The 17,848-nt window shown below is 39.5% G+C and overlaps 1 protein-coding gene and 1 non-coding gene across 2 annotated transcripts; one reads left to right on the top strand and one right to left on the bottom strand.

Moving 5' to 3' along the window:
* Positions 1-9,755: 9,755 nt before the first annotated feature.
* Trnam-cau lies at positions 9,756-9,829 on the bottom strand. The gene has a single exon. It is a non-coding gene; the product is annotated as a tRNA-Met (tRNA).
* Positions 9,830-15,432: 5,603 nt separating this feature from the next.
* LOC123507258 (protein ZBED8-like) lies at positions 15,433-16,152 on the top strand. Its single transcript, XM_045260020.1, has one exon. The coding sequence runs from the start codon at positions 15,433-15,435 to the stop codon at positions 16,150-16,152; it is 720 nt and encodes a 239-aa protein (XP_045115955.1).
* The last annotated feature ends 1,696 nt before the right edge of the window (positions 16,153-17,848 follow it).

Raw genomic sequence — 17,848 nt, 5'->3', positions numbered from 1 at the left:
TAAAGGAAATCGCAAAAGTCAGGAAAAAGATTGATTGCTACATACATACATGTACTATATGTATACTATTAAGAGATTAATGACCTACCCTTCTAACCCGTGATGAGTTGACGTAGTTAATGCCAGGATCAACGTCAATTTGAAGTAAGTTGTTCTGTAGAGACAGGGGAGAAAATCTATCGGAAACCGATGTTCAGGTTAACACAGCTCCTCCCATCACTGACAGGGAGTAGAAGAGAACTGAGGCCAAAACTTGTACACCACTACGTTGCAGACAGCTCTCATCGCGCATCCGCTCACGCGCACACGCTCTCCCGCACATGTATAAGAAGAAAAAACAAAAAAGGCACACACACACACACACACACACACACACACACACACACACACACACAATTGGCAGAAAAAGTTTGTGAAGTAATTGATGCCTCATTAAGGGAAGGCGTAGTGCCCCAAGACTGGAAAAGAGCTAACATTGTCCCAATCTATAAATCAGGTAACAAGAGAGACCCATTGAACTATAGACCAGTGTCACTTACAAGTGTGGTAGCTAAGATGTGTGAGAGGGTGGTGAAGACTAGATGGACAGACTTCTTGGAGAAAAATGACATACTTTGTGAGTGTCAATTTGGTTTTAGGAAAGGGCGTTCATGCACGACAAACCTGATATGTTACTATTCGAGGGTGATAGATGTAATACAGGAAAGAGATGGTTGGGCTGATGGAATATATCTGGATTTAAAAAAGGCCTTTGATAAGGTACCACACCAGAGACTGATCTGGAAACTTGAAATGGTAGGAGGAGTGCATGGCAGTTTACTAAAATGGATGGAAGACTTTTGGTAGGAAGAGAAATGAGAACAATAATTAAGGACAGACCATCAGAATGGGGATTGGTGGAGAGTGGAGTTCCACAGGGATCAGTGTTGGCACCAGTAATGTTCGCAGTCTACATAAATGACATGGTGGATGGGGTGTCCAGTTATGTGAGCCTATTTGCAGACGATGCAAAATTGTTACGAAAAGTGAGATGTGACAAAGATTGCGAACTACTCCAGGAAGACTTGGACAGAATATGGAAATGGAGCTGTACATGGCAAATGGAGTTCAACACGACAAAATGCAAGAAAATAGAGTTTGGCAAGAGTGAAAGAAGAATCAGGAGTATGTACAAGATAGGAAATGAAGACATAAAACCAGTCATGAAGAAAAAGACCTTGGGGTGACAATTACCAATGACCTATCGCCAGAGAGACATATAAACAAAATAATTGGAGAAGTATTGAACTTATTGAGGAACATAAGAGTGGCGTTCGTATATCTAGATGAAGAAATGATGAAGAAAATAATTACTGCAATGATAAGACCGAGGCTTGAATATGCAACAATACAGTGGGCTCGAACTTAAAGAAACACATAAGGAAACTAGAGAAAGTACAGAGGGCTGCAACGAAAATGGTGCCTGACTTAAGAGATTTGACTTATGAAGACAGACTGAAAAGAATGCAACTTCCAACCCTGGAAAACAGAAGAGAAAGGGGAGACCTGATAGCAATATACAGAGTGATGATTGGCATGGAAAAATGGATAGGGAAGATCTGTGTATGTGGAATGGAAGAATGTCGAGAGGGCATGGGAAAAAACTAAAATGGCCACTTATAGGAGAGATGTGAAAAAATATAGCTTCCCTCATAGAAGGGTGGAAGCATGGAATAGTTTAGACGTGGAAGTGGTCAACGCAAGGAATATTCATGATTTTAAGAAAAAGCTGGACATTAATAGATATGGAGACGGGACAACACGAGCATAGCTCTTTTCCCGTATGTTACAATTAGGTAAATACAATTAGGTAAATACACACACAGAGAGAGAGAGAGAGAGAGAGAGAGATCTGTTGTGCGCTCACCTGCAAGTGGTTGAGCAGCGTCAATGGTTGCAAACAGTTTTTTTTTTTTTTTTCCCTGAACCTGCTGCATGCAGTACCTGCTACGCTGCTTTACCTCCTTCTCTTGCTGCAGGGCGATGTCCATTCCAAAGCATTCTTTCGTTAGCTGACATACCTAGCTGTATGTGTATTTCCTATCAAGAAGCTGAAATTCTTGATATATATATATATATATATATATATATATATATATATATATATATATATATATATATATATATATATATATATATATATATGCTTACCAAATACAAATAATGGAAGTAATTTTTGGACGTCCGCCCAGAGGTTGATAGTGTTGGCATGGGGAAAACATAACAACATCCACGTTGCCGCCAGGAACACCGCGAACATCGTCAAGTAAGTATCTGAAAACAAGATGCTCAACTATCCTCAACGTTATACTGGACGGACGACACGGACGAACACCTTTAACGGAGTGCATAGTAGGACGCATCAAAGGAAAGCTAAGATCAACTGTTGTTTCTAAAAAAGAAGATATAATGTGTAAAGAAACCTGAATGCATAGCAATACTGCTACTAACATTATTATTCATTACTACTGCTACTACTTGTTTTACTACTACTACTACTACTTGTTTTACTACTACTACTTTTACTATTACTACTACTACTACTACTACTACTACTACTACTACTGCTACTACAGCTACGACTACTACTACTACTACTACTACTACTACTGCTGCTGCTGCTGCTGCCACTACTGCTACTACTGCTGCTGCTACTGCTGCTGGTGCCACCACTGCTGTTACCACCACCACTGCTACCACCACCACCACCACCACCACCACCACCACTGCTGCTGCTGCCACCACTGCTGTCACCACTCTTGCTATTACTGCCACTGCTGCTGCCACTGACCACCACCACCACTACTACTGCTGCTGCTACTGCTGCTGCTGTTGCTGCTGCTACCACCATTACTACCATTACCACTACTACTTCTACTACTACTACTATTGTTATTAGTATCATTATTATTATTATTATTATTATTATTAATATCATTATCATTATTATGGTAATTAAATGATGATAAACATAAACAATAACAACATAAACAATAGTGATAGATTTTTCTAGACATTCAAGTTGTTTAAAAGTTTAAATGCAGTAAATATATCTGACATGACAGTGTTGTTATATATTGTTATTTCTTTCTTTATGAGGTCTTTCTTTTAAAAGTAAAGGGATGAAAGACAAGGCTTGAAAGTTACCTCTGGTAGGATGCAAGCGACGCGCTGTCTGAGGTAGAAGTTTTCTGGACTGTGGAAGTGATCTGTGCGCGTCATCTTTTGAGTGTCGCCGACACCCACCTAGCTGTTCCCGGACCGCCCCTCTACTCCTAGACCGTAGCAAAGCACCAGTCCCACCATCCGCAATGGTGCACCTGCAAGGACATTGATATCCTTAAAAGATCCTTTCGTGAATAGTCAGTAGTGTGTGATTTTTCACGAAAACTCATGTGAGCCACCGGAGAGCATTGTTCACCATGTCAGCTAGATCGGGTATTACACGAGAAAACTGTTCTAGCACATACAGTGGTACCTTGAAAATGTCTGTCTCCAAGGTAAGAACACTAAATAAAATTTTGCTGTTATATTTTATATCTTCATGCATTGATAACGTATGCACGTAAACGTAACTGAAAAGGCAAAACAAATTTCTCATATCTCCGCCTACCTGCTCTACGTACTGACGCTTGTCACAAAGAGGAGAGGTGAATGTAAACAAACCTCTACGCCGGCTATGCGGCCTCTATTCCCATCTCTCTCTCTCTCTCTCTCTCTCTCTCTCTCTCTCTCTCTCTCTCTCTCTCTCTCTTCAACTTAAAACTTCAGGAGGCGGTGGCGTAGTGGATAAAGTGGTGAGAGTGGGATCGGGCAGACGTCCACGCGTAGGTTTGGATCCCACCACATATACAGCCTAAAACTCTTTGCCATTTGTCAAATGGTTTAAAGTTACCTACATGTCACCATGATACCCAGGTTCTAGATGGTTACACCAAAGATGCACTTGGGTGGTGATATGGGCCCTATTATAGGTACCACTGTAAATAAGATTGCCTGCGCCACTGAATAGCGCTTCCTACATATTCTTCAAGTATGTCTACAGGCGCTATAGGCCATAACATAAAAAAAAGTATTCAATGAATAATGTTTACAGTATCGTTAACGAGCTCTTCTATGATTATTAGAGCAGCCAGTCTTCTGTGGTGGCTATATTTTTACACTCCATGCAGCTGGTCGACAGTTCCAAGGGAGAGTTGAGAGTGCTGTAGGGTACGTCTCGTGGAATTCACCCTCCTAGATAAATTATACTTTATAGAAGTAGTTTATCTTTTTATATTATCTTTTGTTATGTTTTATTATCTTTCTGTGCAATAATAATTATGTATAAGTACTCTTTTCTTACCTGAAAACACGTAAAAAAAAAAGAAGAAAAGATAGGGATGCTCTTTTTGGAAAGGCTCGAACGGATTAATAGTACATATTTCAATGCATTTCAATTGGAAAAATTATATATATATATATATATATATATATATATATATATATATATATATATATATATATATATATATATATATATATATATATATATATATATATATATATATATACACACACACACACACACACACACACACACACACGGCCCAGTAGCTCAGTGGTTAGAGCGCTGGCTTCACAAGCCAGAGGACTGGGGTTCGATTCCCCGGCCGGGTGGAGATATTTGGGTGTCTCTCCTTTCACGTGTAGCCCCTGTTCATCTAGCAGTGAGTAGGTACGGGATGTAAATCGAGGAGTTGTGACCTTGTTGTCCCGGTGTGGGGTGTGTGCCTGGTCTCAGGCCTATCCGAAGATCGGAAATAATGAGCTCTGAGCTCGTTCCGTAGGGTAACGTCTGGCTGTCTCGTCAGAGACTGCAGCAGATCAAACAGTGAATCACACATATTATCACATGTACATATCTGGTTATCCATTGAAAATGTTAATTCATCATGAGGTACAAAATGTACCCAGGTTGACTATCAATAGAATAGGGCTGGACTTAGATGATAAGTGACATACGTATCGGACACATCATGATCAAGGCTGCTGAGTAACTGTGTCTTGAACCATATCAAAATACACCTGGTTTGTCACAATTAGAACTTTTTTTTTTTGCAACGCTACATACTACGGTAACATTGATCTTAGTACCAAGTACCGTGACGTTTTCTTAATTTTCGGAACTTCACTCTATTTTGCCACCCTTCCATTATAGCCTATACGAAAGAATACTAAAAGAAACTTTACCACCTTTAGTTCGGAAACCACTCTCTCAATGCATAATGTTCCACCACTCCAATCCATATCCTCGAATCTTCAACACATTTTTCCCCAGTTCGGCTTTCGCTATCAAGACATGCTTTATAATCAATACCATCTCTTCAATACTTCTTTACCCAAATTTCATTCTTTTATCTCGATTTATCTCTCTTCCACTCTTAAAGTTGATACCTTTACTTACACCTCCTTTCTACCACGCTTAGATCTTCCTACACAAGAGACACTCTCCACACAGGAAGTGAGACTGATGACTTAGCGGCGCCCATGCCTGAAGGGCGGGAAGGGGAGGCGGCTAAACGTGACAGGGGAAGAAAAAAGGATGATAGTGGAGAGGAGAGGAGACAGAGGCAGAGGAAGGGGTGGATGAAAGTGGGGGTAAATAGGACAGAGGACCTTCTATTTTACTTCACGCTTCTGGTTTTCATTCGCTGCTTGGCTACCCATCCTAACACCACATTGCAGAGAAATGTTTTGTTCTCCGTGCTGTGACACATTTGTTGGCAGACTCCCCTATATTACTTTTTTGTGATATTTGGCACCTAAACTGCTTTCAATCACTACATTTGTGTTTCATTTCACTTTAACTACATTTTGAACGCCCTTTACCATTGTTTACCAGCTTTTCGTTCATACATTTTTTTTTTTTCCATAGTAATTTTTTTTTTTTTTTTTTTTTTTTTTTTTGGTAGTCTCCACACACTTCATCATTCTACTGTCGATCCTTCAGCGGCAAGAACGTAATATTTAGATGTGTTCAGCAATCCGTATCAGTATATGTGTGAAGAATGTATAGCCGTCTGTGATTATTAACATGATCAACATGATGCGCTTATTAGGAATTACGGTCAATTCGCCCACAAGTCGATTCACCCACACGTTAGTTCACTCGCATGTATGAGTCATTTCCCTCCATGTAGGTTGGATAGGGAGAGAAGGCACGCGCCTATCCTGCCATACTAAAATATCTGAAGCAAATGGGCAAAGCTTACGATAGGCAGACACACCCAAAACATTGGCCTCTCCCGTGTTAAGCCATGGGAAATTGCCACCTTCTTTTTCCATATTAACCGAAGACTAAGAATGAACTGATGAGCTAACATGTAAACTACATTAGAGTTTGCTTAATATGTCATGTAAACCTATTATAAATTGTGTCAAATACCCATAATATTGAAAGAAATACACCAGAACGTTTCCGGGAGAAATCATGGTAAAAAGATTGTTTTTTCTTGTTTATTGCATGACAAGGAAAAAACGGCGAAGTAAAATTTCGGTGATTAGGTGCATTTCTATTGTGTGGTGGAATGAAATACTCCTCATTCGAAATAAGCGCTCCAAAACCTAATAATCACAAGAGAGAGAGAGAGAGAGAGAGAGAGAGAGAGAGAGAATTATACAGCATTTGAGATCATCTATACTTTCGCGGAGATTACAATCCTTAGAGATTTCAATGTTCACCATCAGCTTTGGCTTTCTTTTCCCTTCTCTGACAACCCTGCTGAATTAACCTTCAACTTTGCTATCCTCCATAACGTAGACCAACTGGTGCAACACCATTCCTGACCGTCTTGGAGATTTTATTTATTTATTTATTATTATTTTTTTTTTTTACAGTAAGGCCTATAGCGCCTGTAGGCACACTTGAAGAGTGTATGGAAAGCGCTGTTCAGCTTCTGCCCATTAGTGGCGCAGGCAATTTTATTTATAGTGGTACCCATATTAGGGCCCATATCACCGCCCAAGCTCATCTTGACAAATGGCAAAGTGTTTTAAGGCTGTACGTGGTGGGATTCGAACCTACGCGTGGACATCTGCCCGATCCCACGCTCACCACCTTATCCACTATGCCACCGCCTCCCTAAAAATACATTCTTGATCTTTTCGTTACCTCTGATCCTTCTGCTTATGTTGTTAGCCTGGCTTCTCCGTTGGGTTCCTCCGATAACAATCTCATATCTTGTTCCATTTCTTCTACCACTCCTCAGGATATCCCAAGGCGGAGGTGCCTTAGCCAGCTTGGGGGACCTGAGGAGGTATTATGCTGATTTTCCTTGGAATGATTACTGTTTCCGTGTCAGAGACCCATCTCTGTGTGCTGAACGCATAACAGAGATGATAGTGTCTGGCAAAGCTTTGATTTCCAAACTGCCCTCCTACGATTTTTATCTTTCTCTCTGCAACTTTATCTCAAATTTCCTTTCCGACCGTTCTATTGCTGCTGTGGTAGATGGCCACTGTTCTTCTCCTAAATCTATTAATAGTGATGTTCCTCAGGGTTCTGTTCTGAGGCGTCTCCGCCAGTTTTTCTTGCCCCGTCCAACTGCTAACTCTGTACAGGAGCCTTATCCGCCCCTGTATGGAGTACTCCTCGCATGTTTGGGGGGTTCCACTCACACAGTTTTGTTAGATAGGGTGGAATCAAAAGCTTTTCGTCTCATCAACTCTTCTCCTCTGACTGACTGTCTTCAGCGTCTTTCTCACCGCTGGAATATTGCATCTCTTGCTATCTTTTAGCACTATTTTCATGCTAACTGCTCTACTGATCTTGCTAACTGCATGCCTTGCCTCCTGCGGTCTCGCTACACAAGGCTTTCCTCTTCCTTTCACCCCTATTCTGTTCAACTCTCTAATACAAGAGTTAACGAGTACCCTCAATCATTCATTGATAAACTGTGGAACTCCTATCTACCTCTGTATTTCCATCTTCCCACGATTTGACTTATTTTAAGGGGAGAGGCTTTAAGACATTTGTCCCTCACTTCTGGATAACTCTTACTATCTTTAAAGGAACTGGCAATCCAGTGGGCCTTTTTATGATTTTTGTTGTCCTTGACCATTTTCCTCTTTTGCATAAAATAAAAAAAAGAATAGTATAAAGTAATTGCTATGCGAAGAAAAAGTAACATTCAGGCCAACTTTCATTTGATATACAGTTTACTTATCTTTGATCTACGTGTATGCACATATATATGTACATGTCTACATCTCTATGGACATGCATATTTTACATGTGTTCATGACCTCGTCCAAATGTACCGTTCTCCCTAAGCACAGTTTTCCTCCTCTCACCCAAGTTCACCTAAGCTGAAAACACTGCATTATCTCATTTGTATGTATGATTTACCGTTTCAATCTTCGTGGCACGGTATGCCACGACTATTAAGAGTTTTTTTTAAGATCACATACTCGTTATAGTATGTGGCCTCTTAACATGGACATAAGACGGAAAATAAGGAGCGTAACTCGGGCTTTCCTATATGTATTTTCAATTGGGGCTGGTAATGTTTTGGGTGAAAAGGAGGTACGGGCAGCAGCGGACCAATAGCGCCTTGGCTTCACTTATGTGAAGTCATACCGTCTGCTGTTCAACGTCTTTGTTTCGCCCACACGTAAAAGTCAATCCGCCTTCATGTAGCAGTCACTTCGCTCACATGTAACAGTCACTTCGCCCACATGTAAGAGTCGATTCGCCCACAAATTCCATGTCACGTCCATATTTATGTTTAGAATTTAATCAAGTTAAAAAAGGAGTCAGAAACAATATTTACATGTTTTGATAAATCAATAAATCAAATATAATAAATCAAAATTTAAAAACTTACACATAAAAACTTACACATAAAAACATGTACAATAAAATCTGTGGAATGAAATCTGAACCTGTATCATTTCCATAAATATTAAAACTTTAAAACCAAAATTTTAAAAATGGAAGATGAAAAATAAAAACTAGCTTTAATTCTTCTCGAGAAATGAATGTAAGAAAACTTAAAAATGCAACAAGTCAGGTGCACAGAGGACAATTGCTCTAACAGCTGATATGGCGATCTCTCGTCCTTAGCATATTCTTCCAAAAGTGTAAAAATTTTGTCTTGCAAATTCTTTTATTTTTTTCTTTGAGTCCTTCGCAGTCTACTTTCTTTTCAGCCACAAGGTTGATGTGCACAGAGGTAATTTTGGCCTCTTTGTGAAGTAAGTTCACAAGTAAGTAAAACGGAAGGTTGCCTCATCCTGCAACGTTTATTGAGTCTGTTGTGCTAGCCTTGTAAACTCTGGTCAACTTTGAAACTCCTTACCTATATACCTATATATATATATATATATATATATATATATATATATATATATATATATATATATATATATATATATATATATATATATATATATATCAGAGAGAGAGAGAGAAAGAGGTTTGCTTTGCTTTGTGTGTGTGTGTGTGTGTGTGTGTGATTCACTGTTTGATCTGCTGCAGTCTCTGACGAGACAGCCAGACGTTACCCTACGGAACGAGCTCAGAGCTCGTTATTTCCGATCTTGAGATAGGCCTGAGACCAGGCACACACCACACACCAGGACAACAAGGTCACAACTCCTCGATTTACATCCCGTACCTACTCACTGCTAGGTGAACAGGGGCTACACGTGAAAGGAGACACACCCAAATATCTCCACCCGGCTGGGGAATCGAACCCCGGTCCTCTGGCTTATGAAGCCAGCGCTCTAACCACTGAGCTACCGGGCGAGAGAGAGAGAGAGAGAGAGAGAGAGAGAGAAATAGTCCAGTTACGGACCTTGAGCTCGCAGCCTCGCTTCTTTCCGCACCTGCAGGCATTCAAGGCCACCGGACATATTAGCGCCAGTAGCCATCCCGTCACCTCCAAGCACACTAACGCTTGATTTATCATGACTATTAGAAAATCAGAAATGGCATACTTGGATAAAATAAGTGTCAGTAATGTTGTCGTTCACTATGAAACTAACTCACTTCACTAACTACCACTTATCTATGAAATTATTACTCCGTAATATATAATGACTCAAGTCCATTCAGCCTTCCACCCTTTGTTCGTTCCTTTCATAATACCCAACACCTTCACTCACCATCATCTTATTTATTGATTAAACGAAGACAAGGTGAAACTCCCTAATATTAGCTCCATATCGACACCTATCCACTCAACACAGCCACAACACACCATCACCTGTTCTGCGTATCAGTACCCTCAACATCTTTTCCATACGATTTACAGCATATTCTTGAATTCTTGAACCTTGAACAAATACAAACCACCATATCACACGGGTCTTTGGTCACCGGAAGAGAGAGAGAGAGAGAGAGAGAGAGAGAGAGAGAGTAGCAATAGTAGTAGGTTTCATTTACCTCTTGTTCTTCTTATCACTTTCCAACGGTATCACAACAGTATACTCACGGATGCCAGTGATCCGCCGATGTGTATTACCTAATATTTTATCCAGCGAAATTGATTTACCAACGGAAATTAGTGGTAATCAAGAAGAGTGCACATGATCCCTTCATATGTTCTGGAAACTGCTGGGAAGCAGAGGTAGAAGTAAATACAAATAGATGGATAATAAATAAATAAGTAATAAGAAATACCAAATCCCCTATAGTTTGTATTACTAAAATTTAACTGTATCCATTTATTTATACATGTAGACTTGTTTAATTTTGCAGTGGAGTCAGTTCCGGATGAAAGTGCTTATTCCTTTCATGGAGGCTTGACAGAAGCTGGAATGTCCTTCGACGGCTCATTAAGGAAAAAAGAATAAAAATGATAATTACTGTGATGGTAATGTTAGTAATTATAAGAATAACAAATAATAATACAAATAGTGTTGTTGTTTTGGGCAATATTAGTAGTAGTAGTAGTTGTTGTTGTTGCTGTTGTTTTTGTTGTGGTTATTGCTGTGGTTGTAATTGTTGCTGTTGTAGTTTTTATTATTGTTGTCGTTGTTGTCGGTGTTGCAGTTGCAATGATGAGAATGAGTGCTCTTTTTCTACTAATTTTCTCCCGGATATGCGTGTTGACATTCAAGATAAAAGAGGAAGCAAAACACTAATTCAAAGGATGTGGTGACCTCACTGTCATGTGTTCTTGCCCATCATATTATGATGAACTTGTCTTAGGTGATTATCTTCATTACAAGCCATTAGACATTAGGCCAAGGATGCACGTCTATGTTTTGCATGCATGTGGAGGCAAGGAGGTCGTAACTCCTTGGCTTAGGTCCTGTGCTTAAGTTTATTTTCTGCCAAGTGAACAGAGGCTTAAGTGTGCGAAATATGGTAGAGCTAGATACTAAAGCTAGGAGACACTTCAAGCACGGGTTAGGTTAGATAGCATATAGAGACGGTATACAATGATTATCTAGCTGAAAATAGATGGTAAAATGGAAAAATAAGTTTAGTAACAGGAATAACAATGAAAGTAGAATTGCATTATTTCATGACATTGATTCCACATGGGGTATACTAAAACAGAAAAATATTGAAAAAAAAATGTTTTCTGAAACATGTGTTAAGTTAAATAATGTACAAAGAGGCATGAGATCATTAAAGTAGCTGAAATTAGGTAATGACAAAAAAAATAGTAACTGGAGTTATTTCAGTAATAATAATGACAATAAACGATAACAAACTACATTATTTTACGACTCATCGTTTCCACATGCATATCATATCCAAAAACACAAAAAGAATGAAGAGAAAATGCTTTTTGTTGATTATATATTTGCAGCCTCAATTTTTAACAGACGAGCTCTCAACCCTTTATCCTTGTCAGTGTTATAGGTATGTGAGTTTCACAACGAAATGAAATGTGGGGACATTTTGAATGTCCGTTTATTAGAGACAAATAATAATGTGTAGAAGAAGTAGTAGTAGCAGTAGTAGTAGTAGTAGTAGTAGTAGTAGAAGTAGTAATAGTAGTTGTAGCAGCAGCAGCAGCAGCAGCAGTAGTAGTAGTAGTAGTAGTAGTAGTAGTAGTAGTAGTAATAGCAATATTATTATTATAATTATTATTATTATTAGTAGTAGTAGTAGTAGTAGTAGTAGTGGTGGTGGTGGTAGTAGTGGTGGTGGTTGCAGCAGCAGCAGCAGCAGCAGTGGTGGTGGTGGTGGTGGTGGTGGTGGTGGTGGTGGTGGTGGTGGTGACAGTTAGTGGTGGTGGTGGCAGTAGTGGTGGTGGTGGTGGTGGTGGTGGTGGTGGTGGTGGCAGCAGCAGTAGTAGTAATAGTAGTAGTAATAACAGTAGTAACAGTAGTAGTAATAGTAGTAGTAGTAGTAGCAGTAGTAGTAGTAGTAGCAGCAGCAGCAGCAGCAGAAGCAATGATGATAACAACGGCGAAATATTAATTCGAAATGCATTTATGCTATTTCTACTACTTATATTACTACTACTGCTACTACTACTATTACTATGAATACTACGAATACTACTGCTACTACTACGAATACTACTACGAATACTACTACTACCCTTAATTTGTCACGTTTTCTTATATATTGTTTATCTATTTTTTACCAGGAAACACACACACACACACACACACAAAAAAAAAAAAAAACACACACACACACACACACACACACACACACACACGGCCCGGTAGCTCAGTGGTTAGAGCGCTGGCTTTACAAGCCAGATGACCGGGGTTCGATTCCCCGGCCGGGTGGAGATATTTGGGTGTCTCCTTTCACGTGTGTAGCCCCTGTTCACCTAGCAGTGAGTAGGTACGGGATGTAAATCGAGAAGTTGTGACCTTGTTGTCCCGGTGTGTGGTGTGTGCCTGGTCTCAGGCCTATCCGAAGATCGGAAACAATGAGCTCTGAGCTCGTTCCGTAGGGTAACGTCTGGCTGTCTCGTCAGAGACTGCAGCAAATCAAACAGTGAATTACACACACACACACACATGATTTGCTACTTAAGATGAATTCACACGTGTCAATTTGCGAATGAAATTGCAAGTCGGTAGAAAGAGAAAAGAGAAAGCTTTGAAAATGTGGTGTCTATGTAGAGAAGATTTTGGAGTTGGTGACGGAAAAAGAGCACATGTGGGACCCTAAAAGTGAATTCTACTGCAAAAAAAAAAAAAAAAAAAAATCCACAAATAGGCGTTCGATTAGATAGCTGCCACTCTCCGATGACTGGACCTCTGTGCAGGGTGTTGTTGTTGGAGGTGAGGATTGAATATCTGTGATGATTTAATTTTATTACAATCGTCATCGTCACCAGAGGAAGACATCTTGCTGGGTAGCCGTTCACTTCCCGCCAACCAGCCGATACTTCCCAGTCGCTATGTGTGAACGGGATCTGACTAGAAGGGCTCAGGCGATACTTCTAGCGACTTGCAATATCAGTCGCATATTAATATCTTGTTCACCTCAGTTATGCTGGAGTTAATCAATATTTGCATTCTTTTATACGGTTTGAACAATTCAGGATATAGATTCGCCTCTCATAGTTCTTCTATATTTGGTTCTTTATGTAATCGGTAACTAGAGGGGACTTCTTCCCTCTACTCACCCACAACATTCTAAAAGATAAGAAAAGAAAAATAACTGAGATGCTCTAAAAACAATAGCTTACACTTGTTTTCAGCATAAGTTCTTCACAGGTATATAGCAATTCATTGTTACTTTCTGCGATTAATTGTAAGGAAGGCAATCAGTGTTATGCGTAACTAAAACTTTACGTGCGCTGTTTTTTTTTTTTTTTCTCTCTCTCCTTGTTTTTTCTTAGTAGCGGTAATTTCATAGTAACCTGTTTAGTCTTCCTGTGGAACATGTCCCAAAATTTGATGAGTACATCCTTTATACTCTCATGTACAGTGTGTTATAACTTCACTCTTTTTTTTTCATTCTGTTGTTGTTGTTATTATTATTATTATCATTATTATCATTGTTATTATTATTATTATTATTATTATTATTATTATTATTATTATTATTATTATTATTATGGAAATTCATTTTCATACGGGTTTTTTTTTTCTAATGCTGATTTCTCTCACAATTTCAATGATAAAACTCTTTTGTATTCTGAGAAATAAACATCACCTACTTTCTCTCTCTCTCTCTCTCTCTCTCTCTCTCTCTCTCTCTCTCTCTCTCTCTCTCTCTGCTGGCGAGGAAAAGTAAACAGCGCTGATTTACACATTTTCTTTCTGAAGTGTAGTGTTTGGCGAGCCCAGCTCATACTTGAGAGGTCCGGATTTGTTCCCTGAATATGGCGAGACAGATAGCCAGTCTCTTCAAGTCATCGTCATTATTTCTTAGCAGTGCATAGTTACCAAAAGAAAGTCGAGTGTTTTTTCCTGTCATCCTTGAGGGCAAGGTCTTTCCTTATGCCACTCGCCACAACATATGTCAATAGCACAATGGCATGGAGTGGATAATGATAACTCCATTTGGATAGTGCTTTGTATTCAAAAGATGTTCGTAATAGCAAATACCCTTAGCACAGTGGTTCCCAACCAGGGGTCCATGGACCCCAAGGGGTCCATGGAAGAATTTCAAGGGGTCCATAGAGATTCTACTTATTTTTAAATTTATTACACTGGAATTAGGAGACATGCGGCTCAGAATAAAATTTATACTACTGTTCACAATCCTTAAAACTGAATGCTTAAATGTTAGAATTGCTCTACATTAGCTAACAGTATCAGCGGTGTCAAACTCACGGTCCATGTGACAAATTTGGCCCTTGGGATGGTCATGAGTGGCTCGCGAGATGACAGGAAGATTTATTGCCTCCTTAAATGACGAGTGTCATGAATATACGTGATATATGAATGAGAGAGAAAATGAATAAATAACCTTTATTTTATTATGGCAATATTAAGTGCAATAATTAATTCATATTGCAATTTATTGTAATACAGCTATTGCAGCTATTATAAAGGGAAGATGCTTATATAAATGAAAATCACTAATGCTGTGTCATCGTTTTTTGACAAGCATGGTTTGAGTTGGAATAATCTTGTTGGAATCACAACTGATGGAGCTCCAGCCATGCTTGGGTCGAGGTCGGGTTTCCAAGCAAAAGTAAAATCCAAAGCACCAAATGCAGTTGGTGTGCACTGCTTCATTCATCGGGAGGCTCTGGCTTCTAAATCGCTTCCTTCTGGGCTTCTCACAATTTTCACTGGTATTGTCAAGGTCGTGAACTATGTGAAAAACTCTGCCCTCAACACGAGACTGTTCCAGCAACTGTGTCATGACATGGAATCCGAGCATAGTTCCTTGCTCTTTTATACATCCGTCAGGTGGTTGTCTGCAGGAGATTTTTGTCCCGCTTCTTCTCTCTTCGCCAGGAAGTTGAAATGTTTCTTGATGTACAGAAAAAATGTGACCTGTTGGAGATATTGAAATCAGAACACTTTGAGCTCCGCCTTGCTTATCTTGTGGACATATTTGAAATCTTCAACCAGCTGAACTTGAGACTCCAAGGAAAGGATTCAAACTTGCTCAGCCACTGTGACTCAATACATGCATTTTTGGCCAAATTGGAGCTGTATAAGAAGAGAGTGAGTGTAGGAAAATTTATGATGTTTCCATCATTGAATGAAGTTCTTGCTGATGGTCAGCTTTCAAGTACCTTGTCCAAGGAAATCATGGACCACTTGTCTCAGCTAGATGATGAATTTCGCCGTTACTTTCCTGACTTGAGCCCTCAGCATGCAGGATTAGCAAAAAATCCTTTCTTATGTCAGGTTGATGATGTGTTAGAAGACGCACAAGAAGAGTTCATTGAGCTTCTCCATGATTCAACAGCCAAGAATGTGTTCCAGTCAAACTCCTTGTCTAGCTTCTGGTGTTCAATGATGGAATCATATCCAAAAATAAGTGATCTGGCAGTTCGAGTTCTTTTGCCTTTTGCTTCAACCTACCTGTGCGAAAGTGGGTTTTCTTCATTACTTGCAATAAAAACAAAATCAAGGAACAAGCTGTCTGTGGAAGATGACTTGAGGTGTGCACTGGCTGCCACTGAGCCAAGGATTCATGAGCTGGTTGCTCAAAAACAACCACAAAAGTCCCATTGAGAAATATAAAGTGACATACTTTTTCGCAACCAATGAAAAGTTTCATTCACTGCTGTTTTTGTGATTTTTTGTTGTATTCATACAGTTTTTGTGATTCTTTTTATTCATACATGTGCTTGCAAGCTCAAAAAAGGGCAAATATTATAAAGATAGTTTTTGCACACAATACCTACAACTATAACAACATTAACATAACATTTTTCCTATGTGTTTTACTTAAATCAAAAAGTGCTGAACGGAATGTTTTCTGATTTCATATAAATAGGCCTACATCTTAATCAGCATAACAATGGAAGGCATTTTACATTAATATATTCATTTCTTGCAGAAAAATCTTTTATTAATTTTCTTGGCTTAACCTATTTCGTTGTAGGGGGTCCACAGGTGAAACAATGACTGGAAAAGGGGGAACGGGACAAATAAGGTTGGGAACCGCTGCGGCTTAGCATTTCTTTAGGTGAGTGTCCCGTTATCTTCGGTATTTAAACATTTACTTCACACACACACACACACACACACACACACACACACACACACACACACACACACACACACACACACACACACACACACACACAGTGGGAATCTATAAGATGGGAGATGGAGTAGAACTAGAAAAAGTAAAAAAGGAAAAGGACTTGGGAGTGACAATGGAAGAAAACAATCAACCGGTAAGCCATATTGATAGAATTTTCAGAGAGACGTATAATTTGCTAAGAAATATTGGATTAGCATTTCGCTATATGGACAAAGAAATTATGAAGAAATTGATAAGTACTAAAATAAGACCTAGATTGGAATATGCAGGAGTTGTGTGGACCCCCATAAAAAGAAACACATAAGGAAATTGGAGAGACTACAAAAAATGGCTACAAGAATGGTTCCAGAATTTAAAGGGATGACATATGGAGAGACTAAAAGCTATGGATTTACCAACCCTGGAACAGAGAAGAGAGAGAGAGGATCTGATACAAGTTTATAAATTGATTAACGGAATGGATCAAGTGGATAATGAGAACCTAATCCTTAGAGAAAAATATGACATAAGAAACACAAGATCGCATAGTAAGAAACTGAGGAAGGGAAGATGTCTGAGAGATGTTAAAGAATTTAGTTTCCCGCAAAGATATGTTGAGACTTTGAACAATTTGAGTGAGGAAGTGGTGTCAGCAAAGAGTGTACATAGTTTTAAAGAAAAATTGGATAAGTGTAGATATGGAGACGGGGCCACACGAGCATAAAGCCCAGGCCCTGTAAAAGTACAACTAGGTAAATACAACCAAGTAAATATACGCCCGGTAGCTCAGTGGTTAGAGCGCTGGCTTCACAAGCCAGAGGACAGGGTTCGATTCCCCGGCCGAGTGGAGATATTTGGGTGTGTCTCCTTTCACGTGTAGCTACACCTGTTTACCTAGCAGTGAGTAGATACGGAATGTAAATCGAGGAGTTGTGACCTTGTTGTCCTGGTGTGTGGTGTGTGCCTGGTCTCAAGCCTATCCGAAGATCGGAAATAATGAGCTCTGAGCTCGTTCCGTAGGGTAACGTCTGGCTGTCTCGTCAGAGACTGCAGCAGATCAAACAGTGAAACAAACACACACACACACACATGGTGGAGTGGTTAGCACGCCCGACATACAATCGGTTAGAAGTTACATGTTTTTCGTTCACCTATCAGTGATTAGGTACCTGGGTTAAG

Source organism: Portunus trituberculatus, chromosome 21 (assembly GCF_017591435.1).
Source record: "Portunus trituberculatus isolate SZX2019 chromosome 21, ASM1759143v1, whole genome shotgun sequence".
Lineage (NCBI taxonomy): Eukaryota > Metazoa > Arthropoda > Malacostraca > Decapoda > Portunidae > Portunus > Portunus trituberculatus.
The sequence above is the reverse complement of the archived record's forward strand: the minus strand, read 5'-3'. Positions and strand labels throughout refer to the sequence as shown.